Raw genomic sequence first — 22359 nt, forward strand, 5'->3', positions numbered from 1 at the left:
TCATCTCTGATTCCCCTGCTGCTGCTCCTCCACAAGTTATGAAGTAAGTACAGTGTTTACAGATTGTCAGAGATGGTTTTATTGCCTAATTTTGTAGGCAGCTTACATGACAGTCTCCAAAAATCTTGAATTTCAGAACCTGGTACTTTCTGAAGATCCGGTCCACTTAATATACTTCTAGTTGGACACTTACAGTTAGGAGCACCCAACACCACTACTTCACTTGTGGAAGTTCTGGCTCTAATGGGTGCATCCATTCCCTCACCACATTAACACTGTGTGCCAAGGTGTCACTTTTATCGGTGTTCTCACAGTATCCAAGCTGAGGCTTGGCTTTGGGATCTTATTTTTCTTATGGTCCAAATACATTTATTATACTGACCATAATCACTGCATTAGTGGTGTTTTCTCTCTCTCATACAGGAATCAAGCCTCATGATGACTTCAGTTCAGCCTTCTTTCTGTCTTCTATACTTTTGCAGCATAGGAAGCTCAATAATGACATTGATCTCCTTTAGAAGATGTTTTCAGATCTATTTCTGTAGCATTTCTGACACAAAGGTTTAGGGTATTTGTGTTTGTTTTTTTTCTTGACAGAGAATTTGACATAGAACAGCTTTATCATTGCCAAGATCCTGCAAGAACCCAGAAGCCCATCATTTGTTGATTGTTCCCATCTCTATAAAGGCACTTCTATTGTTTGCAGGTTCTTACAGCTCCTCCACTGAATTTCATGGGCCCAAGGGGAAATCCACTGGTGATCCATTGCTCTAGATAATATTTGATTAATTAGGGAGAGGGAGGAGGGAGAAGGGCAGATAAACCAGATTAAAAAAGAAAGAAGAAAAAAACACAGCTAAAGCAAACATCAGTCAGTTAGGTTATTAAAACATATAAGCATGCAACAGAGAAAAGGAAAGGCAGTGCAGCTGTTGATTACAGAGCACAGAGTCATCAAAATTGATGCTGACCTTCTGCTACTCCCACATCATGGAGGACCTTGTGGAAGAACATCAGGCGGACTCACACAGCCACCTGGGTGTTCCTGTTGGCGGCATGAGCTGGATCCACTCAAGGATGAGAGTTGGCTCAGTGGAGATCTTGGCAAGGGGATGATGTAGAATGCATTTCCAGCACTGTAATACTAATTAGGGAGACATGGACACGTCCTTAATCTAAATCTATGTTAGTTGTGTCTGAATTAGGATATGTTTAGTATTTTTTCTGATGTATTACTTGCATTTGGCAGAATGCACAGAGCTGGAAGAGGGCCCTGTGAGGCTGAAATACAGACAAGTATGAAATTACTCTAAAAAATTGTGGAAGCATCTTTGACAATGGTAATATAACTTACTTGGTATTACTTGGAAAAAAACACTGCATTATTTGAAATTCTGTATTGTTAAGTTCTTCAGTATTATAATCCAGAAATTAAGCTAAAGTGAACTTAAAGCTAAAGGAACCTCAGATAAATACTACTATTGTTGAAATTAACCCAAAAGAAGTCAATTTTCTTCCAGGTTTTAAACCCATTTTAAATTGTCAGGCTCTGTTCTAGTCTTTATGGGTCCTTTAGCAGTGATACACTGCCAGCAGAACAGGAGGGGCATGTGAGTTTCTGATTTTTTATTACCAGTTTCTGTATGTACCAAAATTTGGGTTTGCTATAAATTGTTTTAGTTACAAGGCACAAGAGGTGGGTAATGTTTTTCAAGAATCTGGCCAGTTGAATAAAATTGTGTTGAACAAGAAGCTTGTGCTAGGTTAGGGGAAGTGGTTCAACAGCAGCATGGGTCTGTGGGTATCTCCAGTCTTTCTTGGCTAGAAAAGGATAAATAGTTTTTGTTCTTGGCCTTTTTCTTCAAAAAAGGAGAAAGATAAGTACAAATGAATGTGGGCAAGCAGATATTTAAATAAAAGATGTTTGTAACGTCTGTTCTCTACATTCTGCTCACAGTGCTCAGAAGTACATTATTAACTGCTGTTGGCTAAATGAAATTCTGGGATTTGGAAGAGGAAAATATGAATTCTTGCTTAGTTGTCTCTAGGAATTTCCAGCTATCTGACCAGAAGAAGTAGATTTTAATGTATATTTTCCATAGTTCTCAAGAAAAAAAGTATACTGATTGGTTCATCTGCCTGCTATTAACCATCAAATCATTTAAAGAGTATTTTCAGTTGATTTTTATGGAACTATTTTTTTCTTTCTTTCCTGTTTCTGCAGCATTAGTTTCTCTCATGTTCTTTGACTCTGATTCTAGTCTTATCTTTCTCTCCCTGTGATTATTTAATGACTACTTCCATTTCCATAGCAATCATCTTACTATTGTTTTATGTCTCTGTGCCCAGGGCTACTGCTGTTTGCCAGCATACTTCATGTTTTCTTTTTTAATTAGTAGCTGAAAACACCACGCAGAAAAGCATAAAATGATGTATTGCTATGCTCTGGAGCAGTGGCTGTGGCATAGCTTCGAGGAAGTAGTTTGTAAAGCTATTTAAAAGTTTTAAAGATTTAAATCATTACATTTAAAAGGGTGAAGTGATTTACAACCTGGACATTTTTCTTCTGTAATTGTAGCAATTTGAAAGAGAGACTGAGGAAAAGGTAAATGTGTACTTATGATACTTTATCCAGATGGTACAGGCTCTATGTTCTTGTATATGACAGACATTTTTTTATTACATGGACATTTATTTTTCTTGTCCTTCTATTTCCTTAAAAGAAGAAGAAAAAAAAAAAAAAAAGGCTAGGTCTCTTTCAGCTGACAATGATAGGTTTGACCCCACAATAACCATGTGTAGTTTCTAGGTAAGTACAACTGAAGTCTAGACAACTAAGAACAGTGCAAACTAAGGGAAACCTAAGAAAGGAAGCATAATCTCTTTAAGGTAAAGAAGCAATTAATGAAATAAAATAAATAAATAACAGCAGCAACAACAACAACAAAAAACAATAACAAAGCACTACAAAAAAATAAAAATAAAAAATGAAGTAATATAATGAAAATGTAACCAAAGAAGTCACTTGTGAAAGAGAGAAAAAGGAAATGCTCTGTCATATCTGCAGGCTCCTGGCTTTCAAAGCCTTACCAAACAAGACAAGTCCTTGGAAACAGGAGACAGAGAGAGACTGAGGGAAGAACACTCTTAAAGAATGCCAACCGAAAATGAAACACCGTACCAGATGCTGTAATATTTCCCATCACAATTGAAGTGAAAGATGCCAATATTTTATTTTTATTTTTATTTTTTTCACAGGAATGGTGCAGGTGAAGATTAACTTATGGGGAAACACTTAAAAGTTTGTATGGCAGTGATGAGGAAACATCATGAAGTCTCTTCTGTTAAATAAAAGGAAGTTGTAAACACAATGGCAAAGAAAGGTGAACAAAGTGACGGTGGCATCTGACTGTGTGCTATGTTTTGTTCAGAGACAGAGGAGCTTTCTGCAATATTATCCAAAGCAGAATAAAGGAAACAACTTACGATAAATAAGGGAAGCACAGGCTGAATTTAAAAATAAGGAAGATCAGTTCTTCAACCGCAATTCCTCAAGCTACTGCCTGTGAGTTAATTTTGATTCTGGAAAAAGTAAACCACAGAATAATTTTAATTTCCATATTTCAGCCAGAACACACACACACACATTCTCCTCTCAGGCAGGGAAGCCAAGAGAATCAGAGGAAAATAAACATAAAAGCATCTCAGCCTACTTTTCATTGAAGTGGAAAAAAAACGTAACAACCCTCCAAGAAATTCTCTTTAGATTTTCTTTTTTCTAAAAAGGATGGGTATTCTTTGCATTAACAAAAGATTGACAACCCTTAAACAGAGTGTTAAATGGGAAAGAAAAAGAAAATAGCAGACACTCCTCATTCAGTTTATAGGTGAAAAGATGATGTTTAGACAACAACCATACCAATACACTCGGGAATATCTTAGGAGTTGTGGTATGCCATTATATTGATGAACTTTGTCAGTGGTTTATGTCAAGATTCATGGATTAAAAGTTACATCCAATTTAGATTTCAGCAGGAATAAAAATCAATATCAATTACTTTCCCTTCCTGTTTTGTATTGATGCTGACTTCACTAAGAGTTAAAGTCTATTCTACTGAATTGACATTGCTGGAAGATCTTAGTGGTGCTGGCAAAATGGTGTAGTAAACTCACAAAAGAAGGTTCTTCATCACTGCAAAAGAGATGGGAGAGCCAATGTCAGAGCTTTTAAACTCATTTTCTCAGGAAGGAAAAAAGTTCAGGAAGAATTTCTGTTTTCATACCTTCCAGGAAGAATGCCACTAGTTGACAATGAAGCAGCTACATTCACCACCTTTGACATGACTTGGTTGCTGAAATGCAACCTAAAGTCCTTCCAATTTAAGTGTTGTCCCACCTGTGCTTAGGGAAAACTACTGAGAAAACACAAAAAAACATATCTCCACCAAACACCAGAGCCTGGAAGGCAGATCCTCCTTGAGGCCAGGCACAGTCCATGCAACAGTTTGCAGTAGGGTGCCTTACACGTAGCTCAGGAACAGCCTCAACCAAACATATATGTGTTGTTTCCAGATCCAAGCTGGCTTTCTTTGGTCACCTGAACTCATTCATCTCCTTGGTATTTCCAGTTCTAAGGTTAATGATACTACCTCTGTGAGTCTGGGTCTGTCTGCACCCACTGGTATGATCATGTCCTTGAGCCAGGCAAGCCAAAGCCTCCTTTGGTCTCTGAGCCTTGTGTTTCCTGCTGTTTCCCTCTGGGCCCTCAAAGGTGTGCAGACAGTAGAAAACATCAGTTGCAAGGACTTAGTCTAAATCTAGGCCTAAATGCCTTTGAAAGTAAATTCCTTGGAAAGTATCAGGTATTAAGTGGTATTAAATTACAACAAATTTCAAAAGAACTCAGCAGTGCCTTATCTGTAACATGAGCCAGAACAGAAGATGGAACTTTCTGAGATATGTCGATAAGAAAGCCTGAGGGACAATTCACTTGTCCAAACACTGGCATCTGGAGATGTAGTGGAGTTGTGGAGGCCCCAGTGAACTCTAGGCGTTGGATCTCTCATGAAATCTAGACATTGCTCCTGAGGAACCTGGTCATTCTTGACCCACACCATCCCTTGGTGAATGACTCCTATGCCCCAGGTTATTAGAGGTGGGGTTAGACACCTATGTTTGGCACCAAACTGAGCCCTGTGTGTCCGCCAGATTGGTGAGGGTTATCAAAGGAACACAAAGTATTCCTCTCAACAGAGTTGAGGGGAAAAAAATATTTCATAACACATTTTCAGCTTGAGGGAACTCTCCATCCTGGACAGAGAGGCTGGGGAAGCCTTTTAATGCCCTCAGCAGGATGTAGTCACTGAAAAGCAGGCTGTTTCAGAACAAAGCATGTTCCTTACAGAAATGTTGCACATTTTCATCTGTTGATTCTTTGAAAGAGCTTCAGGATCTTCCAGTGGGAGGAGAAACAGAAAAACAAGCAGGTACATTTCCTGTGAGTCACAAAACTAAGCATTCACTTTTAGATCCACGTATTTGGTTTTGAATAGACTGGGGTTTCACAGACACCTTGCTTTTTGTTTCAATTGTGCAGCAGTCTTCTGAAACAGTATGCAGTTTTGATGGTTGGAAACTATCAGCTACATTTCCAGAGTGTTATCTCCTAATACAACAGTGTGTTTTATTTTATTTAACCTTAAAATATCCTGCTCTTCTTTTCTGCCAAGTGCCCATCTCTTTCTTTAGCAAGGTGAAACAAAACTTTTTGATCCTTTTCTAGCATTACAAATTGCTGTGTAAATATGTAGGAGAGAGTAGATCTCCAATAAAACCACATTTCAAAGTGAAATATTTCTGTACATAACACTAAAAATAACTCACCAAAATCTCTGAGCCAAGCTATGGTCACAGCCCCATGAGACCGGAAAGCAGGATGGTTCAGTGAGTTCTGCTTTGACTCCTCAAGTATATCTGCTGTCAGTTTGGCAATCATACTTTGGCGATGACCGAGCAAAAAAATCTGGATGTAGTCAGTGTCTCAGAATGGTCACAATGCATCAGTATGAAATTTCCATGAAAAGCTGTGGTGGTTTTTTTATTCTCAATAAATATGAGTTAAAACTGGGATAGATGAAGGGAGCATTTGCTAGAGCAACCCTGTCCTATGAAAGGAGGCAATTATAATAAAAATAAAGCTGATTACCTCTGAAATAAATAATTATCAAGGAGTAAATACCAGTAAATAGATGGTATTTAAGTTAGAAAGACAATGTCAGCATAAAAACAGAAAATTGTAAACTTGGAATTAATTCGCTTAGGCTGGAAATAAGAGTAATTTCTCTAATGTGGGGCAATAAGGTTCTCATACAGTATAGAAAGAATGGGGACAGCAGAAAATGTAAGCATATAGCACTGTTTTCTAAAGAAATGAGAGTTGTGTGAGCACCTGTGTGTACCCACACGGTTCCTACCTCACCAAAAAAGCACTTTGGAATATGTGTTCCAGTATAATTAAAGCTGATATAAAGGAATGGGTTTTAAAGCTAATTATATTTCTGCAGATTTCATCAAAATGGGGGCCAGGTAAAGTAAAGACAACAACCCATAAGGGAAACAACCGAGGGAAAGGCTTTGGTGTGAACTCATACCCTGTTAGTCATCAGCGAGTCCCTGGGCATTTAAATGCCGTATGAACGCTCGCCCATGGGAAAAGCATCGAACAGAGCTCACACTTTCTCAAACACCGAAACCTCAAGCTACATAGGAAACCAGGTTTCCGTCATTCCTGTGGTCACAGCACTGCATTTCTAATGCTGGAGCCTGATATATACTGAAGGGGATTGAATAACGTGTCTGTCTGCAGGAGGAGTACTTTTGACGACTTGACCGAGAGAATTTGTTTTCTGACACCGTCACTCATGCCATGTGTAACTGGGCACATCATTTCGTCTGTATGGGACCTCTAAAATTACAATGTTAGCACAAATTTACCTCTCACAAAGCAGACAGCTGACAACTACAGCCAGATCATGTTCTACAGTGTTTGCATTAGATCTGTTAACGATGGTGATGTTTTTGGGGGGATCATATTGATTGTGAACAGTTACAAATCTTTCCCCATCCAGACATATTGATCATTTCAAACACACTGAATTTTTTATATAGTTTGTACTGTACAAAGAAATCACAGGTAGAGGAGATATTACCTCCTGGGTGTGTTTTTTTGTTTCATGGTTATGAAATATTTCTGTGGCAACTTCAACAATAGCTTTCATGGAACAGGAAAAACAAAGAGTTTATTTTTAGGTGCTCATTTGGTATATCCTATCCCTTAGGGCTGTGCCTATTTCCTCTCTTAATAAGCCTCATCCATCTCACCAAAATGATGGACATCTTAACTTCGTTGCTGGCTGAATCCAGGGTAAAGCCGGAGATGACTAGCAGAGGCTAGCTGGTTCCCACGTTTCTAAATTCGAAAGAACACTTCGTATTTTGCCACGAAGAGTTCAGGCACGTAAGACACAGCCGGGCGCAAGGAGGGCATCTCTCCCATTTCCAACCAGTTCCCAACTGGGATCTGAGCTGGGCTGGGTGTTTTTTCCCTGGCTTGGTGTTAGCAGTTTCAGTACGGATCGTCTGATACCCAGTGATCAGCTTGAGTACATCACGGCACAGATGCTGAACGATGGCAGCAGCAACAGCAGCAGCAATAACCAGAGAAACCCTGCCCGTAGCAGCCCATGGCAGCCCGTAGGCACTTACGTGCTCTCTGTTCCAAAAATCGTGAGCAGCTCTGTCGATTATCAGAGGTCTTTAGACAACTCCATCCCTCATTCTGATGGGAGTTAGGCACTTCAATGCCTTTAAGGATTTGTGCCTCTGGGGCTCGTCCTAGATAACAGAAGTCTATGGTGGAGTCTGTGGGAGATAAACTCGAATTGCCCACATCTGAGGGCTGGGGGAAGGGAGGCAGCACCACAGGCAGGAGGAGCACGGCTTTTCCTGCCTGCTCTCCGGCAGCTGGTGTGCTGACAGCCTTAAAAACTGCTGGAGCTGGGATTATGTGGGGGCTAAGGGCCATCATAGGCAAGAGTAGGGCACGGTGTTAGAAAGAGCAGACCCAAACCTGGGTCTCGGTGGAGGGAGGCAAAGACAGCTGTAGTGTCAGATGTAGGATGTAGGATGTAGGATGTAGGATGATGTTCACCATCATCCCCAACCAGCTGTGTTCAGCAGTCAGCACCTTGCAAGCTGCTACAAACCCAGGTGACCTGCTCTGCCTTGGGGTTTTTGTTCTGTTTTGTTTTCACAGCAAAACAGACACACAAAAAAAATTAGTCAGATTTAGCATTTTTTTTAAATGAACCCTGCCGCTGGACCCTAGAAATCCCATTCTATTTTATATAATTACCCTTAAGGGTTCCTGTACCCTCTTTCCCCAAAATGTCATTAAATCAGCCCATCTACATGTGTGAAGAGGGACATTAGGCTTTCTTTTTTATGACAAACAGACACATTTAAAGAAAACGATTTGCATTTTCTGGTAATGAGTCGGGCAGAGCAACTCCATCCCTCAGACAGAGCTGCCAGAAAACGGTCAGAGCAGGAGCCTGACCCTGCTGCTCCTGCTGGGCATAGACTTTCCTTGGAAATAGGTTCTTTATCCTATTAGGAACGGCAGGAACTCGCCCTTAATAAGAATTAATAAGAAAATTTATAAGAACTATTTTAAGAATGCAAATTCTTCTTCTGAGAGCTCTTTCAAGGAAAAATTAACTTTTCAGGATTTATTTAACAATGAATCAGCAGCAAGGGATAGCATCAGCAGCACTGAATGAACCCAAGTACCCAAGGATCCAAATATCCTCCTTTGGACTGATGGATCCTTGGAGAGCAGGACTAAAGTCTTTCAGCCATTATTACTTATTTAAGAGAAAGAAAGACATTATATTTTTAAAGCCTCTGGCAGGAAAGCATGCCTCCCAAAGTGCCTTTGCAAACAACGCGGCTCCTCTTCAGATGTGACTGATCTTTTCCTGCTAAGAAGCTGCTGGGGCTTGCAGCTGGCCCTGGCACCGAGGTTCCCCCCGGGAGGAAGGGGGCCACGGTGTTCCCGGGCCGGGGCTGGCTGTGGGGGGACCGGGACACCCCGGACAGCAGCGGGGGGACCCCGTGAGCTTCTTCCCGGTGCTGGAGGGGCTGCGGGTCCTCGCACTTAGCCTTGGGGGGCAGGCAGGAAGAGACTCCCCATCCCCGGTGGTTTTGTTCCGGCTCGCACACGTCGGAAGCGGGGTTGAAGCCGTGCGATGGCTTTTTTTTTTTTTTTTTTTTTTTTTTTTTTTGTGGAAAAGGAGAGGCATCTGCAGGCATTTCGGTGCATCCCCGAGGGCCGAGAGGGGCCGGTACCCGCTGCCCGCCCGCAGCATCCCTCCCGGCCCCCAGCTCTCTCTCTCTCTATTTTTTTTTCTTTTCCTTTTTTTTTTAAAAAAAAAAAAAAAATGTTCCTCCCCCAAAGATCAAAAGCTCCTTGCTGTTGCACAAGGACTATTTTCTCAGGCGTCCTTCCCCACCACGGCTTTGTGAACAGGACAATAGACTCCTGTGTCAGTGCTGTTGGCACCGGCCTTGCATAATACAGGAAGCAGCATTTCCTTTCGGGGGTGGAAAATTAACTTGGATCGTGCGTTTCTCTTTTTATTGCTGAATCGTCCACACCCCGGGAAATTGGGCTCGCAGGCTCTCGGGAAGGGGAGAGGCACTGCCTCCTCTCCGCATCCTCCCGGAGCAGGGGAAGACCCGAGCCCGGCTCCGCTGCCCGCTCCGCCCCGCTCCGCCCCTCTCCGCCCCGGCCACGCGTGGTAATGGGGCTTGGAAAGGGCTTTTTCCGAGCCGGCAGGGGCTGTCAGGGTTTGCAGGTGGGAAGGAGGTATAGTAAGGCCTCTGGAGGTGCAGAATTTAGGGGGAGTTTCGGCTCCGTGTGTGTGATGTGGTATGAGCATCCCATGGTGTTATGAGCATCCCATGGCGCGCCCGCCCTTCAAGTGATGGGCTCTTCATTACCATGCGATGTTTGGGGGTGGGTTTGGTGAGTGCAGCTGGCTGCTGGCTTCTCAGCCTTCCCTGGCTGCCCCTAACTGGGGCTAGTGAGAAATCAGTGCAGGCTCTGGGGATCTCAGGAGTGGTCCTGCCACTGAAGGCTTCTGGTCCTCTCCTCTGGCCTTAGTTCTTGCACAGACCTAAACTTCAGATTCAGGTGAGGTAGACACACATAAACTGTACAAGCAGCTCCCAGTATCCCCGTACTTGTGAGCTGAGCTTAGGCACACACCATTTTCCCCACTAGACCCACACTGGGTCCTGCCCGCCGGACCTGGTGACAAGGGAGCATTCCCAGGCGGGGATTCACAGCTCCAGATGGGCAGCCCTGAGGCTTGCAGAGTCAGCAGGCAGCCCTTTTCTGCCCCCACGTTGTGCTGACCTGCCAGTTATGGTTTTCCTGCACCAAAGGAGGCAAAGATGCTAATTTCATAGCGTGCATCACCCAGGTAATAACCTCCCTCGTCACCACAAGTATCTTGTGGAACTGAAAGTTAAGCAGCCTTTTAACTTTTCCTATTAGCCGGTTTCATTTCTTTACTTTTTTGTTGTTTTGTTTGTTTTACCCTCTACATTTTAAAATTACTTGCAAGGAAACCATCATGGAAAAGACCTATCTTGAAACAATTGTCCTAAAAATCTCAGTTATGTCTGGAGAATGAAGGAAAAGACAAATCTCTGTGCATGACAGGGGAAGCTTCTTTAATTCCCCCAGGTGATGCAGCTCCTGTTAGCCTTCCCCTGCAAAGCATCATCCTGCTTGCAATTGGAGCCAGCACAACTCTGGGCAAACACTGCAGCAGACCCTTCCTTTTTTTCCCTCCCTTCCTTCCTTCCTTCCTTCCTTCCTTCCTTCCTTCCTTCCTTCCTTCCTTCCTTCCTTCCTTCCTTCCTTCCTTCCTTCCTTCCTTCCTTCCTTCCTTCCTTCCTTCCTTCCTTCCTTCCTTCCCTCTCCTTCTCTCTCTCTCTCTTTCTTTCTCTCTTTTTCTTTCTCTTTCTCTCTTTCTCTCTCTTTCTCTCTTTCTCTCCCTCTCTCTCTCTCTCTCTCTCTCTCTTTCTCTCTTTCTTCCTCTCTTTCTCTCTTCCTACCTGTCTGATGGGCTCACATCACTGCTGATTTAACTTAGTCGGATGTTACCAGAGCTCCAAACTTGCATCCTGAATCATCCCTCCTGCAACTGCTCTCTTTGCAGGTGTGTAAGTGAACGAGCATGTGGAGCAAGGATCCCACCAGCCCTGCTGTTTGGGACATGTGGGACAACCACACGCTTTGTGCCAATGCTGCAGGACCTTGACAGCCCTGCCTGTATCCCACATTTCCCAGTACGGCTCCCAGGATGCTCCTGTGAACATCGGTTCTGCGGTTGGAGAGCTGTTTGCTTTTGTTCACATTTTGTATCCGACTTGTTCCAAAATAATCAGGACATCGACATTCATGCACATCCCTGAGTCACCAGCTCCTCTGCAAGCAGCAGCTGCACAGGCTCCTGGTTCAGAGGCCTGGTTTATATTATGGGGAGGGAAACACAGCCTCTAGGGGCGAGTGTTTGGGGTGGTAAGAGGAAAAGAGCTCTTCATTGTAAGCCTGGTTTTCTTTTCATGGCCCAATATTTTCTTGGGTAGTTTACCCTTTTTGACATGTTTTGGTTTGGTTTTGTGGTTCTTTTGCTGACCTTCTGGTTGTCTTTCCCACTGAAATGCAGTGACCTTGGCCTGGTTCCACATGGATGAGATGCAATTGCTCCTTTCATGTGGTCTTGCCTCTTTTTAAACACTTTGCCTGGTACGTTCACGTAGTGATGGCTTCAGGAAAGGCATATATATATATATCCTCCCAGATAAAGGGAAGAAGTGATGGTTAGAGACTGGATTTGAGGACCCTGGGGGGTGCAGCTGACAGCACTGCATCCCTACCACTGTCCCAGCCAGTCCCAAAGTAGGTCACCCCCGTATTGATGCAGGTGTGCCTGCCTGCGAGGGGGGTCCGGCACGCGTACGTGTGCATGTAGTGGAAATGCTTACTGGCATTCTTCTATTGTGCTTGCTTTCTGTTTTTTTCAGGGACAAAAAATCTCATTCCACTCTTTTTTTTTTTTTTTCCTGTTTAGCAAAATATTGCTGAATACACATATAAAATCAATTGTGTAGTATTTTGAAAGAAAACGTGTATTGTAATGGAGTTTGCTTTCAGTGAGGGGGGCGAAATCACTGGCATCCTGCCGCATGGACCCGAGAGGCAGGGGAATGGGCAGAGTCAAAATCACGTAGGTACGTGACCAGGCTCAGCTGCTGCTGCTGCATGGCAGCCACACAGCATGAGCAGGGACTGGTGGCACAGACTCCAGCAGAAAACATCCCCAAGGACCAGAGGGGCAACCCCTTGACTCTAGCTGTCCCCACAACAGCTATTATCAGCAACAGGTCCGACTTTGCCAGCAAAATTCCTCAACTCAGCCAAAAAACCTCGATGTGGGTACCCTCTGGGCCATGATGAGATGTCCTGGGGGATTGCCAGAGGTCTTACTAATTAGCTTTCTAACCTCCCAGTAACACCTCTGATTAATTGCTTGTGCCAGTTGACTGATTATAATAACTAAAAAAAAAAAAGCAGCGATGTATTATGAGCTTCTGTTACCTCTCCTTTCTCACTGTGGTTAGACAGCTGCCTGTTTTGCCCACCCTCAAAATTAGACCTGACTTTGATGTGGGCGGGAAGCGTGGATGAAGAGGTGACACAACCCATGCTCTGAGCTGTCATACCCCACTGGGCAGCGGTGCTGCGAGCTTGTCCTGAAAGCACTAAGCCTTTACTGAAGATTTCAGCTGACCTGGCCATACACCCTGACCAGATACAGAGCAAAGAGGCCGGGAAAGCCCATCCACAGCTGCAGTTCGTATCTATGCCTACACCTACCAAGCACATGCCTGTTAAGCAAGTAGCTGTTACATCAAAACTGTGATGCAGGGAAAAGGGCTTTCAGCTTTCTCTTCCCACAGTACTGAAGAAAATTAAGGAACCTTACTTTGGTTTAAATACAGCTTTGAATATAGTGGGCACCTCTTCTTCATCCATGGTTAATCTGGATAACAGCAGCTAGACTTACGATGATGATGGCAATGACTGACTTGATAACGTGTCGCTTCAGCTGTGCCTGTCATAGGGAGATGGAGCTAGAGGACATTAAAATACTGCAAACTGAAAACATCTAATTGAAAAGAGAGAGGAAAAGAGAGACAGAAAAATGTGCTGGGTAGAGTATGCCCAGTCCTTTTGACTCAGGATCTTGCTCCAGCTGGAAGTCTCCCAGTAGAGAGACTGTAAAAATCTCCTATATTCTTCCAACTGCTGCAGTTCACTGTGTCCCTTTGTGTGGGTATGCTGTAAGCCATGTTCATGAAATGACCTGGGTTATAAATGGCCCTCGATGTTATAATCCAAGTTATATTCTGGATTATTTCACCAAACTCTTTTTCCACTGAGCCACAGAAACTGTTGTGCCAGTGCAACTGAGGGCCAGGGCACTACAGCACAGGGAAGGACGGGGATCCCACTGGTGGGCAGGGAGCTTTGGGCCCTCGCCTGCTGGCTCTACTGTTTTTAGGTGATTCACTGAAATATTGCTTTGCTTAAATTTTCAGTCCCGGCAGCACACTGTCTCTTACAAGTTATTTGGCAGCTGCAGATTCCGTGGAAGACCTGCAGAGGGAGATCCAATCTGCTCTGCTTTGACATCCTTCCCTCTCTTCCAACAGCTGGAGCTGGGGAACATCTCTGAGACAATCTAGTCTGCTCCTACGAGGTCTCTACCTCTCTGCTATGAGTATAGAGATCAAGCAGAAATGATTAGGTCCCCCAGCTCCATCTCCAGCCCATGAAGTCTTCTGAGGGCAGGCACCTGCTGCACAGGTGCTGGGGTAACCTTCTGTGTAATGCTCTGAACATTGCAACTGGTGCCACTGGGAGATACTCCGAGCACCAATGCAAATAAAAAATCGCTTCTACAACTGGAAAGAGTCAGGTCGGGTTGGGAGGGTATCAGTTACTGGTGTGAGTGGGATTTTCCAGGCTCTTTATTTTTGCCAGGTCCGCGGGAACTGTCCACACGATTCCTCCCAAGGGACTTGGCTAAAGCCTCAACTCAGGATGTTCCAAGTGTCCTGCTTCCAACGGGGAGCAGAATCCACAGCCTCAGGATGTGTCCCAGTGACTTGGCTAAGTCATATCCGGGTTGAGAGGACTCCCCACCCCACCTAGCTCTTGAAACCAGACACACAAGAGTCATAAAGACTGGCAGAGAGCAGGGGAGAGGGAATGTGCTGGTTAAACATTCATCTATGAGAGGTCCTGTGTTCTCCGGGTGGTGCCTGTCTTCCTTCGCAGCCTGCCCTAGGAGAAGGGTTTGACCCTTTTCCAGCTGAATGCCCCAATTACTCGTCTTTTCAATCAGATTTCCCATTGCTCACTTTCTGTGCTGTGCCAGTGAGTCTTGCTAGTCAGGGAGGGGCAAGGGGTGCGTGCCAGGGAGCTGGTGCTTGACAACTCAACCACCTCAGTGCCAGATGTAGGGGTTGTTCAAGCAAAAGGCTTGGCAGAAGCCATCTTCCCCCCCGAGCAGGGCAAAATTCATCCACAATACAAGGGCTGCAAGGAAACATGACAAGCTGATGTTGTCTGCTGTGAAGGCTGCTCCTTCCCTGTCTGTCACAGCTTCTGGAGTGCTGGAGGCTGAGCAGATGAACAGAAAAGATGTTTGCCTGATACATTTCAAAGAGGGCTCACTCTCAGCTGCTGAATTTGGCTGGTTTCCTTTTGAGTTTTTAGTGATAGTCTTTCTAACATATGCTAGGAAAAGGAAATGTACGCCATTTCACAGCTGAGGGAAACGTAATTGCCCCTAAAACACCAAAGGATAAAAATTGTCCTACACATAAGCCACCCGATTCCTAGCATCACACCTAGGCCTAAGGTCCTGGGTGTGAAGAGCTCATACTGCCTGCAGGATGAACATTTGCCTGGGAGGGGTCTGTGGCTGGCTGGGATCTGTATGGCCATAGCACCTAAACTGCTGTACGGAATATGTTCTTACCCTACTAGGTGTTGCCATTATGCCGTGGTACACAAAAATAAGGGCAAACAGCTTCCACACTGCCCTCGCCTTCACACCTGCACTATCCAGCTGCTTCAGTCTGCATATTTAGAGATGCCCTTCATCCAGGCACAGGTTTCCCTCTGCATTTTCATTTTGCTTCATGGGAATGCCTGCATCCTCTTTCATCCCTGCGTCTCATTATTGGGGTCTTCCCAACCTTCCTGCATGACTCTTCTCTCCCTGGCTTTAGCATAAGAAGCATGATAAGGATTTATGAGTAGATCTCCAGGTTTGCCCTCCCTGTTCCTCGGCTCCTTGGGTGGGTCAGGAGCTGATGACATCCCCTGGAGAAGGAAGGAGGTACGCCTTGCCAGAGTGCTGTGGTCTTTGGAGGGCCGTGACTGAACGCAGCTGTGATGTAGGAGGTGTGAAGAGGGTGGGGAGCTGGTGTGGCATGGCTGCCGGGCTCACGATGGGGCCTGCATCATCTCAGACTCAGCACGTACTCAGCACCACGTAGGTCAAAGGCAGGGACATCCAGTTCCCTCAGCTCCTTCCACAGGGAGCCCTTGCTCCTAGGGGGTCTGAGCTGTCAGGATGCCCAGTGTCCTAGTTCTGCCTGGTCTGTCCTCTCTGCTCGGCTGTTTTCCCAGCTGCTGTCCTCTCCTCTGGAGGAGGTGATGTCTCGTGAGTCATCCTCTTCGGGAAAGAAGCTTCTGGGTTCTTTCCCCCACGGTGCGAGCAGATGAGGGGGAAGGTATCCATTGCTGTTTTGTTTTCAAGGTCTCAGCTGGGAGCAGGAAGATTGGAAAACGCAGCCTTAAATTCTTAGCGTAGGGTGTCACTTGTGAATGGGAGTCGGGCAGAAGCATGCAGGAAGCATTCTCACCGACTTTAAACTTGAAAGTTAAACAGCTCTCGAGTTAAAAACAACACCAACTTCTCATCTTTTTTGTTGCACAGGATGGTCTGGTGGGACACAGGAGATCTGAGCTCTATTTCTGGCTCTTGTCACCAGCTTCCTATGACCTTGGACTGGCTGCTTGTGCCTCCATTTCCTTCTCCTTAAACTGGGGGTGATCACATCTACCTGCCTCCTGCAGATGCTCTTGAGGCTTACTTCATATTGTAAAAATATAGGAAGGGATGAAATTGGTCAGGCCAAAAACCTGCCTTTCACCCCATAGCCTTTCTCTGGGGATGAATGGGAAGATGGGGCTTGAGTTTTGCTGCCAGGCTCCCCTTGGCCTTTCCCAAAAAGAAAAAAGAAAAAAAAAAAATTCCATACGGACCACACGAGGTGAGAGCTCAGGGAGGAGAATTCCCTTCCCAGCTCAGACCTGCACGTCCCAGGGGCAGAGAAAGCCAGCACTGGAGCTGGCAGGGCGGGCTCCTGGCACATCCTCAGCTACGTTTGCTCACGGGGAAGTCAACCCCAGGTCCCGGGGGGGGTTCGTGCCCCCCCATCGGGGTTCGGGGAGACCCTGGGGGAGCTCCCCCGGCGGCTGCCGTCGGGCGGGGAGAGGGCGTGCTGCCGGCGGAGGATGTGGGGCGGGGGCGAGGGGGGGTGAGAAGGGGCGGGATGGGGGTGCGCGGCGAGGGGTGGAGAAGTTATAAATCAGCGGGGCCGGGGCTGGCCGGGGATTGATGTCCGCGGGAGGTGAAGCTGGCAGCAGGGCGGACACTCCCTTTCCGCGGGCCGGGGCGGGCGGGGAGGGCTGTGGGGCCGCTGGATGCTGATCCCTCGCCTCGCCGTTATCTCCGCCACCGCGGGAGGAGCCCGGCACCGAGGAGAGCCCGTCGGAGCCCAACCGGCTCCTCCGCCGCCGCCTCGCCGCCGCGGGCAAGGGAAGAGCCCTGCGTGGCCGCGGGCAGGACCATGCCCCGCCAGCCGCTCTCAGGGACCGTGCTGCTGGCAGCCGCCCTCCTGCTCGCAGGTAAGGCTCCGACGACCCCCGTTGTCCCCCCCTCATCCCTCTCCGGACAGCCACCGGCTCGCCGCGACGTGTCCTCCGCGGGGGTCCGAGGGCACCTGCCCCTGTCCCTGTCCCCCCACCCCGGGGAAGGGTCTCGGGAGAAGATGCTGGCTGTTTGGAGAGCCTCCCCCCAAAATCCTAAGGCAACCCGAGGAGCAGCCTCCCACCCGAGCCGTGTCCGAGCCGGTGCATCGCGACAAGCAAACAAGACTCGGCTGCAGGGCAGGCTCCTTTCCAGCCCGCTTTGTTTCCGAGGGTCAGCCTCTCCCAGCCCTGCCCGTTAGGAGGAAAAGGTGCCCGTTTCCTCTGCCAAAAACCCCACGGACCGCTGCCTCCCAGCCCCGGGGGCATCTCCCGGAGCCGCCGTACCGCGGGCAGGATGGAGCCGCTCGCCGCGCCTGCATCCCGCAGGGCTGCGTGTGCCGGGATGGGTCGGCGCAAAGCTTTGCTTTTCCTCCCCGAGCTGTTTTTTTTTTTTTTTTAATATATATATATATTTTTTCTTTTCTTCTCCCCGAGTTGTTTTATTTTCCTTTTTTTCCTCTCTCTCTCTCTTTTTTTTTTTTTCTTTTTTCTTTTCCTGAGAGAGGAGCCGACCCCACAGGGTCGGAGCTCCGCGATGGGAACCGTGTCCCCTTGCCTTGCCTCGCCGGTCACCTGGGAGCAAGGTGGAGTTAGGATGGTCCCTCGGCACTTCGGGGCAGCCCTCCGGGACCAGATCCCTGTCCCCACAACCTTTCCCCGCATGGGGTCTCCAGGTGCTCCCGGCTCTTCCGCGCGGGCTGCGCGCAGCATCTCCGCGCTCGGCGATGCGAGCAAATCCCGGGAGGGGGCGAGAAGGCAAAGACCCAAGCGGGTGGCCGTGGGCTGGGGCTGCTGAGCCCCGCTGAGCCCGTGGGAGCCACCCGGGGCCGTGCGGGGCCAGACGCGCCCCCCCCGGTACGGAGCGCTCCCCGGGCGCTGCCGGTGCTGCCCGGGGGTGGAAGCTGGCGGGGCCGCGCCGCCGGGACGTTTTCCGGCTCGGGAAGTGCTGATTCATCAACTTTGGTATAGATATATAGGTATTCTTCTTCTCCTTCGTCGTCTTCTTTATTTTTTTTTTTTCCTCAGGAAAGTGCCGACTTCCCCACATTATTTTTCTCTGCCAAGGAGGCTCCTCTGCCTTCCTTGGAGTAACACTGAAATAGACACAGGCATGGGACACCCACCCTGGCTACAGGAAATGTGGGTTCAAATCCTTGCCAGGCTTCCTTCACAGCTTGAGCTTGAACTTCGGTGTCCCTCTCCCACAAGGGCTCCCGCGGTGCCGAGCCACGCTGGGGCACCGGCTTCCTCTTTCCTGTCGGAAAGGTTTCCCATTGTGAAAGCTGTGGCAAACCCACTGCCCTGGGAGAAGGTGGACTCCGTGATCTGTGCTGTACGAGACCCTAGTTCACCTTCCTGTTCCAGGGACTGTCGGGCATGTGCACCCTACACCAACTCCAATGGGAAAAACCCAATGGGAAAACCTTGGTGTTCTGGATTCTGGGCTGTGGGGACGCACGTCCTGGGGTCAGCTCAGGGCCAGTAGGCACTGGAGAGGAGCTTCTCTGCTGTTCGGCTGAGTGCCTTTGCAACTGGTTTGCTGGAAACTTATATTTCTTTCCTCCCTTAAAACTATGAGAAATTGAGCTCCAAGTCAGAATTCAGACTTTTCCAACCTCTTTGATTTTTTTTTCTTCCTTTCTTTCTTTCCTTTTTTTTTTTTTTTTTTTTTTTTTTTGAAAATAATCCTTGCACAGGTTTAGTTGGACATCCCATATTGGTTGATCATGTTTCTTCTAAGCCAGTAGTAAAACTCTCTACACTTGCATTTGCATGGAGCATTTCAAAGCCATCGGTGAAGTGGTGGGATGTTCTATGCTATGCGACTTTCTATGTGCTTCTTCACATCTCGTGTTCCTTCACTGCTTACCCGAAACTCTTACTGAGGCTGTTCAGCACTTCCCTTTTTAAGTGTTCTTGATGGACTACTCTTGTACTTCAGTCTGCGGGTGTCTGCTGGGCTTCCATTTACTGATAGGTACCAGAGAAGATTGACAAATGAGTCAGTGGTTCAGGAGTTACCACAGAGAGTTTCATAAGGAAGAGACAGAAAGAGATCTTCTAGCTTGTTTATGGCTATTTAGTAATTCAAATTTCCCCAAAGCAACATGCAAATTACAAGCCGTAAGAGTTCCCATTTGAGAAATGACATATGCTTTAACATGGGAGTGTTGGGCACTTCAGCCCCCTGATATTTCTATGCACATTTGCATTTTAACTATCAGGGAAAGAACAATATTTTTTGTCTCTGTTTTTCATAGCTCTTTCATATATTTCCTGTATAGTTTGTATATATGTATTCCACAAATTATATTGCACACTTTTATGCTAAAGACTGGATATGTAACGGTCAACATAAAAACTTTGGTGCCTTATTTAGGTTTGATCTCCCAATTGCAGACTTTATATCACAACAGGTTTTATCACTAGTGCTTAGGAATCTGAAGGACTGGATTTAAACCTCAAAAAGATCAGATTCTGCAGGTTGGATCAAGGATTCTGTGTCCTCCTTCTCCAGAAACATGAGACAGATAAATCAGCTTTATTTCCAGCTGCCAACACACCTGCAATACCTCACAATTAGTGGCTAGAAGATAAATAGAATCTATTACAATCTTATCTGTGGACAGTGCTATACAAGCCTGAGTTATTTCAGTTGGAACTAGATCATCAAAATCTCCAGCAAATGATGGACTTTTCAATTTCATGGTCAGCTGGAAAAAATGAAGGAAGAAATTCCAGGTCAAATCTAAACAGCGTTGAGGTTAATTTCTTACAATAACTAACCTGACTTCCCTGGAAGTGCTGTTCAGATTGAAGTTCATATGTTAAGGTTTCTATCTGATTTGACTACTCAGCTGAAACAGCTGTGCAGCCTTGCAGCTACAGTGATCTGACCTAGGAGTAAGGCTAGAAATCTCAACAGAGTGCTGAAAAAATGGTTATCACACTTCTGGATCTTCATGGAAATTGGGCTGCCTTAAAAATTTCATACTACATTTGTGTTAGGCAGAGTTAGACACTGTTGTATAACACAGATTTAAAAACAATGCATGTACTGGCATGCTTTTTGGCATTACTAAAGAAAGTCACTTGCATCACTTATGAATGCTTTACCAAACAGGTGCTTTGCTCACATACTCTACAGAAATGTAGATTTCTTCCTCTTATAGGTGGTGTAATCTGAAGCAATTCCTTTGGGCTAAGCTAGCATGTTCCAGCTTTATGGCTCATGCATGAGGAAATCAGGACTTGGCATGTGCCTTCAACTGTGATCTTCACATCTAGAAGCACCCAATACATCTAAAACCTAAATAAATAAATAAATAAATAAATCATTACTGGGGAGATTTGGGGATTTGATTGTGCTTTTGATGATTGATGGTGCTTTTTTGATTTTTGGGGGGTTTTGTTTGTGTTTTGTTTTTTTACATGTGAACAATAGCAAATGAGCTGAGCCTATTTTTGTCAGATGCTTCAAAGACTCAAACCAGTAGCCCTTCACACTGTGTGGGTGTATAGGAGAAGAGGAAATTGTCCAGATTTTCAGGGCAGTTGCTGAGTCCTTACACTTTAATGTGGTTTGGAAACTTCAAGCAGAAATGTTTATCAAGTTGCTAGTTTTTGTGTCCAACTGAGATTGGGAAAGGAAGAGGCTCAGCAGATGAAGGTTAAGGTTTGGTGTCTCAAAAATACGTATCCAGTGGGGCTGCAGTGGGGCTTTATCAGCAAAACTCCTCCTTTGAATCCCCTAAAATTAGGGACTGAGGCTTCCTGTTGCAGCCCCAGAAGGCATGGAAAGCCAGACTGCTGCAAGAGTAGCTTTGCTGCGAAGCCTGGGATGCTCAGCCACCACAGCCACCTCTGCTCTTGGAGGGAAGCCTCTCCCCTTGGTGGGACACCTTCAAGCAGCAAACTGCTCCCTTCAGGTGTGCTTCAACTTCTTGTCCCACTTCTCCCCCCCAGCAGTCTTTTTTTTTTCTCAATTGATATTTGTAAGAGCATGTAGAAATGTTTCAGTGCATATTTGAGCATGAATTCCATCCGTGGACAGCACCAGCCTCTTTTCCCTTGGTCCTTGCAATGCATACTTACTACACATAGTCCTTCAACTGGGAAAAAAACCTTCCTCAAGTACTCCTGGCTAGGAATAGTCTGACTTCTTATTCCACCATGTGGGAACTGCTTATCCTAGAATTGGTTCAGGGATGGGCAGGAAGGTGTCCACAGTTGTATCAAGATGCAGTTCAGTTTCATTCCCCTGAGGCTAGAGGTCAGCACTGCAAAAATCCCTGTGGTTATATCATGCCTATTGTGACTGGCAGAATGAATTCATGCTGCAGCTAAGCAAAGTTGTAACAGATTGAGAAATACAAAAGTGTGGGAGAAAAGATTAGAAACTATATGTCAGAGGCACTATTGCCTGGAACTTAAGCCCTGAACCATCAGGATGTACGGAGAACTTGGACTGGAACTGTAGATGACTACTTCTTCTGTTTTATGCCATGTTTGGTGATGTTTGGTGGTTGTTGGCTTTTTTTTTTGGTGGCGTGTTGGGTAGAGATGTACCAGTTTTTGATGTGCCACTAATGAAGACAAGGAAGAGGATCTTGCTCATGACACATCTGTATTGCTCAAGATGGTGATTGATTCTTGCACAACGGTTAACCGATATATTCATCATCTTTCCCAGAATTCGGTTTGGTTTCCTTTAATGGAGAAGAAAGTTGTTCACGCTCAGATGACATGGTTTTACTGTCACTGCTGTTTTTCCATCAAATCAAATCCATCAAATAGCAAAATTGTTTGGTCCGTACCCACGGTGTTAAGTCACCCAAAGACAGTCCAGCATGATAAGATAGACTCATTTTTATGTTTATGTGACTCCAATATTTCTCTAGATGATAGAGATACTCTTCTAACATCCACTGATCTGTGACCTTAAGCCCTCTTGTTAAAATCCCTTTTAAGTTTTATTCTCACCCTTGGAGCTATTGCCTTGAAACAAGGTGTTCTTTACCACTCTAGCAGCTGGAGGACAAGGAAGTGCTTAGGAAGAAACTGTGTCCAGGATTTCAATGGGTTGAAGATGCTGTGGCAAAACAGAGCTG

The 22359-nt window shown here is 45.9% G+C and overlaps 1 protein-coding gene across 2 annotated transcripts in view; it reads left to right on the plus strand.

Annotated features, from left to right (window-relative positions):
* The first annotated feature begins 16869 nt into the window (after positions 1-16869).
* The window catches only part of FLT1 (fms related receptor tyrosine kinase 1), a 106948-nt gene continuing 101458 nt past the window's right edge, over positions 16870-22359 (plus strand). The window contains exon 1 of one of the 2 annotated variants that reach the window (XM_032192426.1): positions 16870-17125. In XM_032192426.1, the coding sequence (XP_032048317.1) occupies positions 17068-17125 (58 nt within the window). In that variant the 5' untranslated portion in view covers positions 16870-17067. The remainder of the gene's footprint in view (positions 17126-22359) is intronic. The other variant, XM_032192434.1, reaches the window with a different exon arrangement.

The sequence above is a fragment of the Aythya fuligula genome, chromosome 1 (assembly GCF_009819795.1).
Source record: "Aythya fuligula isolate bAytFul2 chromosome 1, bAytFul2.pri, whole genome shotgun sequence".
Classification (NCBI taxonomy): domain Eukaryota; kingdom Metazoa; phylum Chordata; class Aves; order Anseriformes; family Anatidae; genus Aythya; species Aythya fuligula.